The sequence below is a fragment of the Phoxinus phoxinus genome (assembly GCF_949152265.1).
Source record: "Phoxinus phoxinus genome assembly, chromosome: 24".
NCBI classification, from domain to species: Eukaryota; Metazoa; Chordata; class Actinopteri; order Cypriniformes; family Leuciscidae; genus Phoxinus; species Phoxinus phoxinus.
In genome coordinates, this window is record NC_136899.1 from 18,791,000 (window position 1) to 18,809,235 (window position 18,236).

General features: G+C 38.6%; 2 protein-coding genes across 2 annotated transcripts; both read left to right on the forward strand.

The window, feature by feature from the left end:
* The first annotated feature begins 1,418 nt into the window (after nt 1-1,418).
* LOC306992949 (uncharacterized protein) lies at nt 1,419-5,199 on the forward strand. The gene is made up of 3 exons (XM_079602297.1): nt 1,419-1,675; nt 2,795-4,111; nt 5,012-5,199. The coding sequence occupies exons 1-2, from the start codon at nt 1,568-1,570 to the stop codon at nt 3,464-3,466; spliced, it is 780 nt and encodes a 259-aa protein (XP_079458423.1). The 5' UTR covers nt 1,419-1,567; the 3' UTR covers nt 3,467-4,111; nt 5,012-5,199.
* Nucleotides 5,200-12,126: 6,927 nt separating this feature from the next.
* LOC306993035 (uncharacterized protein) lies at nt 12,127-15,063 on the forward strand. The gene is made up of 2 exons (XM_079602466.1): nt 12,127-12,326; nt 13,444-15,063. The coding sequence occupies exons 1-2, from the start codon at nt 12,219-12,221 to the stop codon at nt 14,113-14,115; spliced, it is 780 nt and encodes a 259-aa protein (XP_079458592.1). The 5' UTR covers nt 12,127-12,218; the 3' UTR covers nt 14,116-15,063.
* Nucleotides 15,064-18,236: the final 3,173 nt, after the last annotated feature.

Below are 18,236 nucleotides of genomic sequence, written 5' to 3' on the forward strand. Positions count from 1 at the left end.
CACGTTTTTATGTTGACGTAAGAAGAATCAGTATTGCAGATTACCAAAGTAAAAGTCACTCATAAATCACTAGTAACACACACATCCTCTATTTTACTGCCAAAATTACCAAGAAATGACACTAAAGGTTTCCAAAACATTTAATGACAGACATTCCACTGCATCTAAATAGAATTGCACTTCTTATCTAAAATATAGTCGCATTTATCTACAAATGAGAGAAACATTCTTTCTCTGTTTACAAAGAAAATGAGTCTGTTATAAGGTATAGTATAGCCTATATTAAACTCATATCTGCTTGGTTAAATTAAATATTTTTAAATAAACCAATTAAATGAAATCAACCATAAGAAGAAGAAAAAAATCAGTCATATAGAAACACCAATGAATATGATAATACTTTTCAGAAATTATAATTATAAAATAAAATAAAAGCAGTACAAAAAATATTACCATTAAATGCTTTACAGTTTACGGCTTTCTTTATGCATAAAATAATTTATTTTGATATTTAATTAAAATATGTTTCAAAACATTGAAAAACAAAATTGTAAAAAACAATATATATATATATATATATATATATATATATATATATATATATATATATATATATATATATATATATATATATATATATATATTGTGTATGAAATATGTAATTTAAGAATGTGTATGGTATTCATTTCCCATCAAAAGAATTGTGGTCACGGATAAAAAAATAAAATATGTGTGTGTGTAAAAGTTGTAAAAAGTGTGTACGTGTATAGCAAATAATTGCATAGCTATGGAAATAAGATAATAGGCTGATAAATAAATCAATTAATTAAAACAATTAAAAAGTCAGTATTCTCTTAAGATTCTACAAAAGGCATTAAAAAGGCAAGAAATTACTCAAGATCTCATAAATTAGCAAAGTCTAAAATAAACAGTCAGATTTACAGTAGAAACCTTTGAGCAGTTTGTTTAAGAAGCATAAAACACTGCCACACCTCGCAATTATTATAGCATACGGTGGCTTTTTTTTTTTTTTTTTTGCCCTTTCACACCTTTCTGTGATTGTCTGTGAAAATAGGTTTTGGGATTTTGAGGGATTTTTTCCAACAGCTCCAGCTCTCCGACGCACAGTGTAAACGTCAGCGTCTGAATTCACTCACTTAATTTCGTTCACCCATTGGAGATAGAGTGCACTCAAATGCAGTACACTATATAGGGATTAGTGAATGAATGAACAAGTGAGCGGTTTCGGACACAGTAGACTTGCTCCCTCTGTCAAAATCTGGGGGACAAAGGTCTGTCCATCCATATAAACTTCCCTCGATCCACTTCACAAAGCTGAACGCACTTCAAAATGGCGGCAGGGATTCCCCCGAGGGGAAGTCTTTAGGGAAGTTCCCAAGTGCATGTCTAACAGTGGACTGGAACGCAGCCATGGTGCAATGCAAAACAAAGAACTGAAACAAAGGGAGCTAAATGAAACACAGGTGAACTTAATTAGTGGCTAACAGACTAACATGGTTAACTTGTTGCGCCGCATGAGTTCCTAGAAGAGTAGCCAACAGTTTAAATGCAAAGGAACATTCTCTCAACCTCAGTTCAGGACTGCACACGGATTAAGCGTTGGAGTATTTTTGTGGCTGCAATATTCTGCACACGGATTAAGGACAACTTGTCGGTAATGGTCCTTTGCTGATTTTGGCATGTGTTTTTTCTCTCCATTCTTGCAAATATTGACTTGATTTAGTACAACTACAAAGTTTTTTTTATTCAAAGTATAAATATTTTGTCTTTTATTTTACCTGCCCTTGTGAAAAGTACACTTTAGCATGTTTATGCATATTAATAAGTGCATGAATGTAATGTTTTCAGACTTAATTGCATCTTTATGCAATTAAAGGAAAATGTATTGTAGCTTAAATGCAGTTAGCTGAAAAGGTCATTTGTTTGACCCAAGCACATCTTTATATGTAAATTAATTTCATAATTACTTGTTTTGTCTTTGAAATATGGTTTGTGTACTACTGAATTTAATGCGCAATTATGGTGAACAAAAAAAAATAGTTTAATACAATGTCTTTAAAATAAAATATAGCCTATGCAAAGAAATATTTGTATTGAAGTTGCAATTGAGTAGATTTAAAAATATTAACTTTATATTTAATCTTGAATAATATGATAGATTACATTATGTACTATGTTAGTTAACACCTCAAAATGAGTCCACTTCTTTAAGGCAGAACAAAAATATTATTAAATCAACGTACTTTAAAGTAAAACTTTTAGTTTGACATTATTGCTAAGTTCACTTTTTAAAAGCAGTCACGTCTGCCAGCCGGAGAACTATAAGCCACCAGAGGGCTCTCCTCCCTAGTCCTTTTCCATTTCCATGAACCTTTGCCTGGACTCATTATAGTGTGATTACATCCACATGTGTGTCATTGGCTTGTTAATATATAAGCCCTCTGGTGGCCATCGTAGGCACTAATATAAGATATGGTAATATGTACACTTAAGTGGGTTTTTATAATTCATCAGTGTTATTATCTGCAAGTAGACCTACAGTTTTTATTTTATTATTTTCAAGATTTGAAGTACACATTCAATACAAATAAGCACACTTTTTCTCAAGGGTATATAGCAACAAATCATAGCGACTAAACTAATCTGGTTGTGCTATTTTACTAATGCAACGTCCACTCTCAAAGCTCCCTGGAACAAAGCTTTAAACTTTATTCTATCAAAAATACTATGTTATTAAACTACATGATTTCACTGAATCCACTCTTCATTGCAGGCTTTAATGATCAACATGGAGAAAATCATCCTAAAAATCCCTCTGATATTGCTGGTGCTGCATATACAAGGAGGAGAGTTCTCTAAAAATCCAGTTTGTCAGATTGCCGGAGCTTCACAGCCGGAAGTCGTGGAGTTCAACAACACAATCTATGCCACTTGTGAAGTAACTCCCAGCCCCAATCTGCCACCTTTCCAGCCAAAGATCTTTGGGCAAATCCTCTTCAAGCAGCTCTTCCCCAATGGAGTTTTAGAAGTGAAAATCAACCTCCGTGGTTTGCCTGCCATCGATCATCAAGAACGTGCCATTGACATCCATCGGTATGGAGACCTCAGTCAAGGCAGCATCACTGTTGGTCCTCATTACAATCCAAAGGGTGTTGACCACCCTCATCATCCTGGAGACCTGGGCAACTTTGCTTCTGAGCAAGGAGTTATAAGGCAGTTCCTGAAGCTCCCAGAGGCCAAGCTCTTCGGTGCCCATTCCATTCTGGGACGTGCGGTGGTGGTTCATGAGAAGGACGATGATCTGGGAATGGGGTCAGATGAGGAGAGTAAACAGACTGGGAATTCTGGACAGATAATTGCTTGCGGTGTGATTGGTATTACTTCTCCAAGTCTGTGGCAGAAGACTGAACTGATCCCCAAGAAAAGCTGTGGAGGACGGAACTGAGAGTTTGATATGGTGGAAAAGCAGATTCAAATAGGATAACCATGGTTTTCCTAGTTTTTTCTTTGTCTGTGTCCTACATTAAAATGATATTAATACCCTGAAATGATATCCTTCGAATGCTTTTGAATGGTTTCCTGGTATCCAGCAATTCGTGTTTTTGCTTTGGTCTCTTCAGAGACTTTTTGGCCATAGCTTCCAATAGTAAATGGGTCCACTCTTAAAAATAAATGTAGGGTAAATGCAGTTAAAATTTGACCGTACTGTGCTCAATGGCTTACACTTTCATAGCATGACAATGCTTTTTAATTAAAGAGCCACTATTTCTCTAAATGATAAAATAGCTTTGGTTGATGCAATATAACACTGGTGGGTGTGGCCACACCTCAAGTGAGGACACTCTAATGGTTAAAGGTAGAATTTTTTATTTTCTAAATTGTAAGGTTTCTCACTAAATTTAAACCAATATTGTGACTGTCCCTGGTTTGTTTGTTACTACAGTAACACTGAATCAAATGCAAAGAATATATATATATTATTAGTTTTCTTGTAAGGTGCTAAAATATTAATTGCCCACTTTGGCTGAATGTGTTAAAAAACGAGGTGTCAAGTAACGAAGTACATATACTTTGTTACCTTAAAGGATTAGTTCACTTTTAAAAAAAACTTTTGCTGATAATTTACTCACCCTCATGTCATCCAAAACGTCCACGTCTTTCTTTCTTCAGTCGAAAAGAAATTTAGGTTTTTGATAAACATTTCTCCATATAATGGACTTAAATGGGTCCCAAACGGTTCAAGGTCCAAATGACAGTGTCAGTGCAGCTTCAAAGGGCTTTAAACGATACCAGGCGATGAATAAGGGTCTTCTAGCGAAACGTTCAGTCATTTCAAAAATACATAAAGTTAAAGTTTTATAAGCACAAATGCTCGCCTTGCTCTGTTCTGTGATGCGCGTTCGTGACGTCGAAATTACGTTGAAAAGGTCGCGCTTCTATGAAAACTAAAACATTTCTGTCCTGACGAAAATTTTCTTTTAGGCTTTTTAATATTACAACACCCAGGATACGCACACGAAATGGGCACTTAAACGATAAACTGACACAAAGACATTTGAATATGTGTTTATGGTCCTCCTTCCGCACATGTAAACACTGACTCGGTACACAAGCGTGACCTTTTCAACGTAATTGAATATTACGTGACGTCACGAACGCGCATCACAGAACACAGCAAGGCGAACATGTGTGCTTATAAAACTTAAACTTTTTTATTTATTTTTGAAATGACCAAACATTTCGCTAGATAAGACCCTTATTCATAGTCTGGTATCGTACAATGGTAGCCCTTTGAAGCTGCACTGAAACTGTCATTTGGACCTTGAACCATTTGAGGCCCATTGACGTCCATTATATGAAGAAATGTTTTCATCAAAAACCTTAATTTCTTTTCGACTGAAGAAAGAAAGACATGGACATCTTGGATGACATGGGGGTGAGTAAATTATCAGCAAAAGCTTTTTTTAAAGTGAACTAATCCTTTAAGTAGAAGTAGGGTTGAGTCAGGTAAAGTGGGACACTTTTTGCTAAATTGCATTATAAACAACCTAAATCAGTTAGAATATATTAAAATTGTATGTGTTTTGTTTAAATAGATTGTAATGAAGGCCACTATGGTGAAATGTTCCCAATTTATGTATTTAATAACAAACGGTTCATATTTAAACACCATCTGACACCCTCTTCAGCAAACTGGAAGCAATCGGGTTGAGTGGGACACTATTTTATGGTTAACATGAGAAATACAACCCCAATTCCAATGAAGTTGGGACGTTGTGTAAAACGTAAATAAAAACAAAATACATGCATTGAAAATGTTGAAGCACAAAATATAACAACGGAGACCTTCAATCAATTAATTAATACTTGGAAGGATTTTTAAAAAATGCATTTCTGGAACTGATGCAAAAATTGTAACATTTTATACTTCACTCTACATTCAATGAATGGAACTTTCATTAAGCCTACATACTTTTACCACCTTTTAACAACTTCAGTGAACACATCCAAGACCGATGAAGTCATCGTCATTCATAAGTCCGTTGAGCTCTCCGCAGGACTCATGATACCACCGTTGGCAGTGGCAGCAAGTCACCTATTCCTCATTGGCCTTTGGGTCACTTGCATCACCATAGACCCCCTAGCAACCAGTACAGGGGTCACTTCCCTGAACTGTTTGCAGGGGAGGAACGGCAGCTTTTTGGGGGCTGACACCAGCAGTCTTACGCACTTTACTAGGGCGGCAGTGGCTCAGTGGTTCATGTAGATTGTCTACAAACCGGAAGGTTGGTGGTTCAATCCCCGGTTCCACCTGACCAAGTGTCAAGGTGTCCTTGAGCAAGACACCTAACCCCAGCTGCTCCCGACGAGCTGGATCGCCTTGCATGGCTGACACCGCCGTCGGTGTATGAATGAGTGAGTGAATGGGTGAATGTGAGGCAATATTGTAAAGCGCTTTGGTGGCCATTGGGTCTATGAAAGTGCTATATAAATGCAGACCATTTACTTTGGTTGTTTTGGGTTTTTTTTTGTCTGCTTTGGCCTGGACAAAGTTGAAGTGTTCCTGGCGTGTTAGGTGGTAGCTGGGTGGCCTCGCCATCATCCTCTTCTTTCCCCTCTCTCTTCTAGGTACTTTAATCAGGTCTGAAAACCTTACAATTGAAGCCCACTCAGCTGTTGAAGTGCTGGGTAGAAAGGGTGGCCCAGTTGTGAGGGTGGAGGCATGGGGGGTGGCCTAGTTGTGAGGGTGGAGGCATGGGGGTGGCCTAGTTGTGAGGGTGGAGGCATGGGGGCTGGCCTAGTTGTGAGGGTGGAGGCATGGGGGGCGGGCCTAGTTGTGAGGGTTGAGGCATGGGGGGCTGGCCTAGTTGTGAGGGTGGAGGCATGGGGGGTGGCCTAGTTGTGATGGTGGAGGCATGGGGGGCTGGCCTAGTTGTGAGGGTGAAGGCATGGGGGGCTGGCCTAGTTGTGAGGATGGAGGCATGGGAGGCTGGCCTAGTTGTGAGGGTGAAGGCATGGGGGGTGGCCTAGTTGTGAGGGTGGAGGCATGGTGGCCTGGCCCAGTTGTGAGGGTGGAGGTATGCGCATCCTCATCAGGGTGGCTGATACCAATTCTTCCACACCAAAATAAATGTCCTCCTCTGACAACAGAAGGGTTTCTGATGTTTCCTCAATCACCCTTTCAGTGGTTTGCTTGGCAAGAAAAGAACAGTTGGAATGACTTCCGTGGAGACAGGAAACATCCCTGAGGCTCGGAAACCTGTAGAAGAGTAATGTTTATAATGTAATGATGCAATGTAAATAAGACCGTAAAAACAATGATCCACTTACTGCTAATATTTTTATACAAATAATTCAAGACAACTAATTATTAATAAAAGAGTCAAACCTGCTTGGGCATTCTCAACAGTGGCGGCCTTCTTCCACGCGGGGCTGAACACAGGAAAAAAAGAGCTGTTTTGGAAGCTTCTTCCCGCCTGTCTTCCTTGTCCACTTGCGTCCCAGTTCCTGCCAGTGGTGTTTCAGGCTTCGAAACAGCGATCTGTCTGCTGGGTGGAGGGCGTGTGGGTTGTGTGAGGAGGATAGCTCACTACATGGATATTATTTTTCTTAATGAGCTCCAAGAATTCCAGATTGAAGACATGGCTGTAGTGGCCATCTAAGAGCAGAAACTGGCCCCACTCCAGAAACAGCTGGGAGTTTATCCAGCCATTATCTGACACGCGGATAACTGCTTTTTCTGGTCGTTCCTCCAGCCACTCTGCCCTGAGCCTCTTTCCCTTAAAAATTACAATTGTGGGGGTGTAAGTCCCAAACGCATTGAACCCAGCCAGGACTGTTGTCGTTTCTCCTTTCCCCCCTGATGTTACCTGGAAGCAGGACTTGCCAGTCACCCCAACAACCTTTTTTGAGATTAAATGATCCTGCAGTCCGGATTCATCGCAGTTCCACAGGTGAGATGGCATCTCCTGGATCTGTAGGCGATAGAGGAGTAACGTGTAGGTCTGAAACCATTGCTCAACTACTGTGAGATTCATCCCAGAGGCCCTTGCAGCTGAGAGTGATTCAGGCTTGCGGAGGCTCAGGTTTTGATTCCTTTTCATGAACCCCTATTTGTCCAGGCATACCCGACAAGAAAATAGTCTGGAAGCATGGTGTCTGAGAGGATATTTAACGACTATATCCCAAGATTTGGCTATCCTTGCCGGCTCCATCATGACCAAGGCCATGAATTCGAGAACCATCTCTTCACGACTTTGCAGCAGTTAACAGATATCAGTAACTCCAGAACAACACCTTATCACCCCCAAGCAAACCAGTGGAATGTTTCAATCGCACTCTGCTACAAATGTTGAGGACGCTGGAGGCGATAATTTACCAACGTGCGTCTGTGGAGGGAAAAGTCCGCTGTGCGTCGGTTGTAAAATAATGATACATGCGTCGGTGTACAAAGTCAATTGTGCTGGGTGCAAGATAGGGCCCCCTATGTATATGTAGATACGTACATACAGTGCTATGCATAAGTTTAGACACCCATGCTAAAGTTGACTAAAAAGAGGAATAAAAAATCATCTTTTGGAAATTGAACTTAATGCCTTAATTTAAAAAAATAGGAAAAATCCAACCTTTAAGGACACCAAAACCAATTCACTTTGTGAATGAATAATGTATCGTAAATAAAAAAATGTTCTTCCTTAAAATACAGGGTGCATAAGTTTGGACACACCTATGTTAAATTCCCATAGAGGCAGGCAGATTTTTGGTTTTATTTCAGTTAGCCTAACAGCTGGTTTGATTTGCATTGAGAGATGATCTTATGGAAAGTACTCCATGCCAATCTCCAGGTATGGTGAAGGGTGTGTGATGATGTGGGGATATTTTAATTCCAAAGGCCAAGGGAACTTTATCAGGATGCAGAGTATCCTGGATCCATATAGTAACTGGCCTTTAAAAATAAAAATCTGCCTGCCTCTATGGGAATTTAACATAGGGGTGTCCAAACTTATGCACCCTGTATTTTAAGGAAGAACATTTATTTATTTACGATACATTATTCATTCACAAAGAAAATTGGTGTCCTTAAAGGATGGATTTTTCCTTTTTTTTTTAATTAAGGTATTAAGTTCAATTTCCAAAAGATGATTTTTTATTCCTCTTTTTAGTCAACTTTAGCATGGGTGTCTAAACTTATGCATAGCACTGTATGTAACTGTTGAATATTATACATATATAATCTTTGCATACTATTATATAGGCTACTGTTGATATTTGGATTTTCTAACATGTTTTAATGATCTTTTGATCAAGTATATCTTCTGTACTGTATATAGTAATTCAGTTTAAATGGTTATTGTGTAACCAATGGTACGCTCAACTATTCAGTTATACAGTATTTAGCAGGACACACTTGCACAGACAACAGAGACTGTAATACATTGTGATTAATATTTTACGGGGAAAAGTATTGAGTTATCTGAGAAAATACTACTTGAGTAGAAGAAGAAATACTTGCAAGATTGATACAACACATGTTTATTGGTGTTTTGTTTGAGTGAGTCATATGTAAGGTGACACAAGATATTGTGGTTTAATTATACAATATATATATAAATAATTTTTGAATTATTGTAATAAAAGATTACAAGAGCGACTGCTAACTGATAACAGCACAACTGTGTCTGTCTTATTGTTTTGCCAAACAGAATTAACTTACTGCAGCACTGCCAGTCAGGTGGCGGGCATGCTACACATATAGATGACGTCATTCAATCTAACAGTATCATGTAACAATATCAATTTAATGAAATGCTGAACTACAGATAATAAAAAGAGTTAGCTGAGTTAAACATTAACCAACAGCATCAACCGATTTAAAAATCTAAAGAAAAAAATAATTGCATAGCTATGGAAATAACTTAGCAGATAATAGGTTGATAATTGAATCAATGAATTAAAAATAATAAAAAAGAATCTCTTCTCTTAATACTGTACATAAAGCGGGGAAAAAAAGCAAGAAATTACACAAGATCTCATAAATTAGCCAAGTCTAAAATAAACAGTCAAATTTACAGTAGAAACCTTTGAGCAGTTTGTTTAAGAAGCATAAAACACTGCCACACATCGCAATAATTATAGTATACGCTTTTTTTTTTTTTTTTTTTTTTTGCCTTTCACACCTTATTTTTCTATGATTGTCTGTGAAAATAGGTTTTGGGATTTTATTTTTACGTTTAGCTTATTTCTGGGTACAAATCTGTACCTAAAATATGGCTGAAAAAAGTAAATAAATCTTATGAAAGTTGTTAAAGCTTGTTTACTCATTCTCCCTTGTTTAGCTACTAAACAGGGATTTTAACATCAGTGCCAGAAGAACCAGTCCCCCAGACATCTTTACTTATACCTTCAAAGACAATTAAATAACAGTCCAACTGCATGTGAAATATAGGCTTGTCAGGTTTGGGACAGAGCCTGTAGAAATGGTTTCTTGAAAAAGAACTGTCAAATATTCACTTATGATGAATATCTGCTAAAAGAAGTGGTGTCAAGCATGAACTTTAAGTGGAATTGTAAGAATGAATGTGTCACAGATGAGTCACCAAATGAAGAGGAGAGGAATCTATAGCAGTACTTTTTTTAATAAACACAAAACAATGAAGATAATCTACACTGGAGAACACAAGGGCTGAGTTCCAGTCCAAAATCGTCATGCCCTTCACTTGCTAACTTCCCTCCGTCTTGTTCACCCGGATGCACGTCATTGCTTACGTTGCAAGAGTGCCCACTACAGGCGGAAACCACAATGGGCTGAATTGAAACGTCCTAAGCCCTTGATCACTTGGAATCAGCTATGGAGTTCACTTATTATTTAAATTTTTTCCCCTTTAAGAATTCGTTTAATGCAGCATCCAAATGTATATAGGTGTGTTTGGTTTGTTTTAAATAAATAAAAATATAATTAAAATATCATGGAGTTGTTTGTTGTGGTGGTGATTAGACAAGATCTGTGCTGAGACGTCACAATCGTACTGCATTGTGGGACATATAGGTGCCTGAAGTGTACATGTGAAGTAGGCTGTGTCTGAAACCGCTCTCTGTCCACTAGTATTCTATAAAGGGTATTGGCCATTTTGTAGTGGTGTCCGAATTCTGAGTGAACGACAACATTCCCTACATTCGTTCACTACTTTTACCCACAATCCTCTCTGAATTCAAGTGTACATTTGCTAAAGCACTATTTCCCAGGAATAGATGATAATTTGTTGGATGATTTAAAAAATATGCGTTAATCATCAGTAGGTGCGTATTCATTCGAATGTAATCATAACGGTCGCCTGAGGACGCTCAACGACCACGTCATCTGTGAGCGTGAGAGTTTCTAACAATTTCAATCGATGAAACTACAAAGCTGGCACGGAGGTATATATAATTATTTTGATTGTTAATATTATTTTATAAAGTAAGTAATGTAAGATAAATGGAGTTTTATCACTGTGTGTGACGAAGCCTTTTCTGCGACAGCTCCAGCTCTCCGACGCACAGTGTAAACGTCAGCGTCCGAATTCACTCACTTCATTTCGTTCACTCATTGGAGATAGGCCCTGTCCCAAATGACGCACTTCATGTGGACTTTCGGTCTCGTGGACTTAAATTGCGCGTGCTCGCTGAGTCTACGAGTCCGTAGACCGTCCTGTTCATCATTTTAACGCTCTGAAGTGTGCTCAGCAGCGCCCCCTTTGTACCCTTGAAGCGGTCTTCGGCGAAGCCCGCATAGATGCAGGCTTCACGCACTTTAACTACCCAGAAATCCTTGCGAATTTGCGAAAGGCCAATCAGACAACGAATGGGAGGAGCTTTCGCTCACTTTAACATGAGAAGAAAATATTTAAGTGTAAATATCATTATGGTTTTTATGACCTATGTGTACATTTTACCAGTTATTATCTACAGTTTATACAAACATATGGTCATCAACCAGTGGTTGATGTCTCAAACATAAATATATATTTATGTTTAATATAAACATAAATAGTGCACTGAATAATAGGCTACGATCGCATTATGATTCATTAAATAAATATAACCGAATGTCAGGGCTTTACTGAATCATATGTAAATGTAGAAATATAATATTTAAACAACAACTGGACCGTCTTCCTATTTCCGGCGTGGCGATCGAGTCTGTCCCAAAAATACCTCTCAATGCGCCCTCGTGGACTCGCGCCAAAGGCCCTATAAGTCTGCACTACATGACGTCACCAAAGTGTGGACTCTGAGGAAGTCCACAAGTCCGGAGTGTGCCATTTGGGACAGGGCAATAGAGTGCACTCAAATGCAGTACACTATATAGGGATTAGTGAATGAGTGAACAAGTGAGCGGTTTCGGACACAGTAGACTTGCTCCCTCTGTCAAAATCGGGGGGACGAAGGTCTGTCTATATAAACTTCCCTCGTCCACTTCACAAAGCGGAACGCACTTCAAAATGGCGGCAGGGATTCCCCCGAGGGGAAGTGCTTAGGGAAGTTCCCAAGTGCGTGTCTAACAGTGGACTGGAATGCAGCCATGGTGCAATGCAAAACAAAGAACTGAAACAAAGGGAGCTAAATGAAACACAGGTGAACTTAATTAGTGGCTAACAGACTAACATGGTTAACTTGTTGCGTCACATGAGTTCCTAGAAGAGTAGCCAACAGTTTAAATGCAAAGGAACATTCTCTCAACCTCAGTTCAGGACTGCACACGGATTAAGCGTTGGAGTATTTTTGTGGCTGCAATATTCTGCACACGGATTAAGGACAACTTTTCGGTAATGGTCCTTTGCTGATTTTGGCATGTGTTTTTTCTCTCCATTCTTGCAAATATTGACTTGATTTAGTACAACTACAAAAAGTTTTTTTTATTCAAAGTATAAATATTTTGTCTTTTATTTTACCTGCCCTTGTGAAAAGTACACTTTAGCATGCTTATGCATATTAATATAAGTGCAAGAATGTAATGTTTTCAGACTTAATTGCATGTTTATGCAGTTAAATGAAAATGTATTGTAGCTTAAATGCAGTTAGCTGAAAAGGCCATTTGTTTGACCCAAGCACATCTTTATATGTAAATTAATTTCATAATTACTTGTTGTTTTGTCTTTGAAATATGGTTTGTGTACTACTGAATTTAATGCGCAATTATGGTGAACTAAAAAATTGTTTATCATTTCTTTTAAAAAAAATATAGCCTATGCAAAGAAATATTTGTATTGAAGTTGCAATTGAGTAGATTTAAAAATATTAACTTTTAAATTTAATCTTGAATAATATGATAGATTCAATTATAATGTACTATGTTAGTCAACACATCAAAATGAGTCCACTTCTTTAAGGAAAAACAAAAATATTATTAAATCAACGTACTTTAAAGTAAAACTTTTAGTTTGACATTATTGCTAAGTTCACTTTTTAAAAGCAGTCACGTCTGCCAGCCGGAGAACTATAAGCCACCAGAGGGCTCTCCTCCCTAGTCCTTTTCCATTTCCATAAACCTTTGCCTGGACTCATTATAGTGTGATTACATCCACATGTGTGTCATTGGCTTGTTAATGTAGAAGCCCTCTGGTGGCCATCATAGGCACTAATATAAGATATGTACACTTAAGTGGCTTTTTATAATTCATCAGTGTTATTATCTGCAACTAGACCTACAGTTTTATTTGTATTATTTTCAAGATTTTAAGTACACTTTCAATACAAATAAGCACACTTTTTCTCAAGGGTATATAGCAACAAATCATAGCGACTAAACTAATCTGGTTGTGCTATTTTACTAATGCAACGTCCACTCTCAAAGCTCCCTGGAACAAAGCTTTAAACTTTATTCTATCAAAAATACTATGTTATTAAACTACATGATTTCACTGAATCCACTCTTTATTGCAGGCTTTAATGATCAACATGGAGAAAATCATCCTAAAAATCCCTCTGATATTGCTGGTGCTGCATATACAAGGAGGAGAGTTCTCTAAAAATCCAGTTTGTCAGATTGCCGGAGCTTCACAGCCGGAAGTCGTGGAGTTCAACAACACAATCTATGCCACTTGTGAAGTAACTCCCAGCCCCAATTTGCCACCTTTCCAGCCAAAGATCTTTGGGCAAATCCTCTTCAAGCAGCTCTTCCCCAATGGAGTTTTAGAAGTGAAAATCAACCTCCGTGGTTTGCCTGCCATCGATCATCAAGAACGTGCCATTGACATCCATCGGTATGGAGACCTCAGTCAAGGCAGCATCACTGTTGGTCCTCATTACAATCCAAAGGGTGTTGACCACCCTCATCATCCTGGAGACCTGGGCAACTTTGCTTCTGAGCAAGGAGTTATAAGGCAGTTCCTGAAGCTCCCAGAGGCCAAGCTCTTCGGCGCCCATTCCATTCTGGGACGTGCGGTGGTGGTTCATGAGAAGGACGATGATCTGGGAATGGGGTCAGATGAGGAGAGTAAACAGACTGGGAATTCTGGACAGATAATTGCTTGCGGTGTGATTGGTATTACTTCTCCAAGTCTGTGGCAGAAGACTGAACTGATCCCCAAGAAAAGCTGTGGAGGACGGAACTGAGAGTTGGATATGGTGGAAAAGCAGATTCAAATAGGATAATCATGGTTTTCTTTGTCTGTGTCTTACATTAAAATGATACTCAATACCCTGAAATTATATCCCTATATTATTTATTGCCATTACAAACACTTTCAATACTTTTGAATGGTTTCCTGGTATCCAGCAATTTGTGTTTTTGCTTTGGACTTTTCAGAGGCTTTTTGGCCATAGCTTCCAATGGTTAAAGGTAGAAAACCCTCTGACATAAGATTTTACTTTCTAAATTGTAAGGTTTCTCACTAAATGTAAACCAATATTGTGACTGTTCCTGGTTTGTTACTACAGTAACACTGAATCAAATGCAAAGAATATTTTATTTTTTATAATTTGCTAGTTTCCTTGTAAGGTGCTAAAATATTAATTGCCCACTTTGGCTGAATGTGTCAAGTAACTAAGTTCAAATACATTCTATATTAATAAAAAAATACATTTTGGGTAGGTTTTAAGTCGGGTAAAGTGGGACACTTTTTGGTAAATTGCATCTTAAACAACCTAAATCATTTAGAGTATATTAAAATTGTATGTGTTTTGTTTAAATAGATTGTAATGAAGGCTACTATGGTGAAATTTTCCCAATTTATGTATTAACAAACTGTTCATCTTTAAACACCATCTGACACCCTCTTCAGCAAACTGGAAGCAATCAGGTTGAGTGGGACACTGTTAGGGAAAGTGGGACACTATTTTATGGTTAACATGAGAAATACAACCCCAATTCCAATGAAGTTGGGACGTTGTGTAAAACGTAAATAAAAACAGAATACATGCAGTTAAAATGTGTGGCGCATTATGAAGCGCAAAATACAACAACGGAGACCTTCAATTAATTAATACTTGGAAGGATTTTTTAAAAATGCATTTCTGGAACTAATACAAAAATTTTGACATTGTATACTTCACTCTACATTCAATGAATGGAACTTTCATTAAGCCTACATCCTTTTACCACCTTTTAACAACTTCAGTGAACACATTGAAGACAGATGAAGTCATTGTCATTCATAAGTCCGTTGAGTTCTCCGCAGGACTCATGATACCACCGTTGGCAGGGGCAGCAAGCCACCCATTCCTCATTGGCCTTTGGGTCACTTGCATCACCATAGACCCCCTTGCAACCAGTACAGGGGTCACTTCCCTGAATTATTTGTAGGGGAGGAACTGCAGCATTTTGGGGGCGGACACCAGCAGGCTTTGGTTGTTTTTGGTTTATTTTTGTCTGCTTTGGCCTGGACAAAGTTGAAGTGTTCCTGGCTTGTTTGGTGGTAGCTGGGTGGCCTCGCCATCATCCTCCTCTTTCCCCTCTCTCTTTTAGGTACTTTAATCAGGTCTGAAAACCTTACAATGGAAGCCCACTCAGCTGTTGAAATGCTGGGTAGAGAGGGTGGCCCAGTTGTGAGGGTGAAGGCATGGGGGGCTGGCCTAGTTGTGAGGGTGGAGGCATGGGGGTCTGGCCCAGTTGTGAGGGTGGAGGCATGGTGGCCTGGCCCAGTTGTGAGGGTGGAGGTATGCGCATCCTCATCAGGGTGGCTGATACCACCACTTCTTTCACACCAAAATAAATGTCCTCCTCCGACAACAGAAGGGTTTCTGATGTTTCCTCAATCACCCTTTCAGTGGTTTGGCTTGGCAAGAAAAGGTCATTTGGAATGACTTCCGTGGAGACAGGAAACATCCCTGAGGCTCGGAAACCTGTAGAAGAGTAATGTGTATAATGTAATGATGCAATGTAAATAAGACAGTAAAAACAATGATCCACTTACTGCTAATATTTTTATACAAATAATTCAAGACAACTAATTATTAATAAAAGAGTCAAACCTGCTTGGGCATTCTCAACAGTGGCCTTCTTCCACGCGGGGCTGAACACAGAAAAAAAAATAGCTGTTTTGGAAGCTTCTTCCCGGCTGTCTTCCTTGTCCACTTGCGTCCCAGTTCCTGCCAGTGGTGTTTCAGACTTCGAAACAGCGATCTGTCTGCTGGGTGGAGGGCGTGTGGGTTGTGTGAGGAGGATAGCTCACTACATGGATATAATTTTTCTTAATGAGCTCCAAGAATTCCAGATTGAAGACATGGCTGTAGTGGCCATCTAAGAGCAGAAACTGGCCCCACTCCAGAAACAGCTGGGAGTTTATCCAGCCATTATCTGACACGCGGATAACTGCTTTTTCTGGTCGTTCCTCCAGCCACTCTGCCCTGAGCCTCTTTCCCTTAAAAATTACCATTGTGGGGGTGTAAGTCCCAACCGCATTGAACCCAGCCAGGACTGTTGTCGTTTCTCCTTTCCCCCCTGATGTTACCTGGAAGCAGGACTTGCCAGTCACCCCAACAACCTTTTTTGAGATGAAATGGTCCTGTAGTCCGGATTCATCGCAGTTCCACAGGTGCGATGGCATCTCCTGGATCTGTAGGCGGTGGAGGAGTGACGTGTAGGTCTGAAACCATTGCTCAACTACTGTGAGATTCATCCCAGAGGCCCTTGCAGCTGAGAGTGATTCAGGCTTGCGGAGGCTCAGGTTTTGATTCCTTTTCATGAACCCCTATTTGTCCAGGCGTACCCGACAAGAAAATAGTCTGGAAGCATGGTGTCGGAGAGGATATTTAACAACTATATCCCAAGATTTGGCTATCCTTGCCAGATATCCATCACGACCAAGGCCATGAATACGAGAACCATCTCTTCACGACTTTGCAGCAGTTAACAGATATCAGTAACTCCAGAACAACACCTTATCACCCCCAAGCAAACTCAGTGGAACGTTTCAATCGCACTCTTCTACAAATGTTGAGGACGCTGGAGGCGATAATTTACCGACCTGCGTCTGTGGAGGGAAAAGTCCGCTGTGCGTCGGTTGCAAAATAGGAATGATACATGTGTCGGTGTACAAAGTCAATTGTGCTGGGTGCAAGATAGGGCCCCCTATGTATATGTAGATACGTACATATGTAACTGTTGAATATTATACATATAATCTTTGCATACTATTATATAGGCTACTGTTGATATTTGGATTTTCTAACATGTTTTAATGATCTTTTGATCAAGTATATCTGCTGTACTGTATATAGTAATTCAGTTTAAATGGTTATTGTGTAACCAATGGTACGCTCAACTATTCAGTTATACAGTATTTAGCGGGACACACTTGCACAGACAACAGAGACTGTAATACATTGTGATTAATATTTTACGGGGAAAAGTATTGAGTTATCTGAGAAAAATACTGCTTGAGTAGAAGAAGAAAGACTTGCAAAAGTGATACAACACATGTTTATTGGTGTTTTGTTTGAGTGAGTCATATGTAAGGTGACACAAGATATTGTGATTTAATTATACAAAATATATATAAATAATCTTTGAATTATTGTAATAAAAGATTACAAGAGCGACTGCTAACTGATAACAGCACAACTGTGTCTGTCTTATTGTTTTGCTAAACAGAATTAACTTACTGCAGCACCGCCAGTCAGGTGGCGGGCATGCTATACATATAGATGACGTCATTCAATCTAACAGTATCATGTAACAATATCAATTTAATGAAATGCTGAACTACAGATAATAAAAAGAGTTAGCTGAGTTAAACATTAACCAACAGCATCCACCGATTTAAAAATCTAAAGAAAAAAATAATTGCATAGCTATGGAAATAACTTAGATAATAGGTTGATAATTGAATCAATGAATTAAAAATAATAAAAAGTAATATCTTCTCTTAAGATTGTACAAAAAGCAAAAAAAAGCAAGAAATTACACAAGATCTCATATATTAGCAAAGTCTAAAATAAACAGTCAAATTTACAGTAGAAACCTTTGAGCAGTTTGTTTAAGAAGCATAAAACACTGCCACACATCGCAATAATTATAGCATACGGTGGCTTTTTTTTTTTTTTTTTGCCTTTCACACCTTATTTTTCTATGATTGTCTGTGAAAATAGGTTTTGGGATTTTATTTTTAGGTTTAGCTTATTTCTGGGTACAAATCTGTACCTAAAATATGGCTGAAAAAAGTAAATAAATCTTATGAAAGTTGTTGAAGCTTGTTTACTCATTCTCCCTTGTTTAGCTACTAAACAGGGATTTT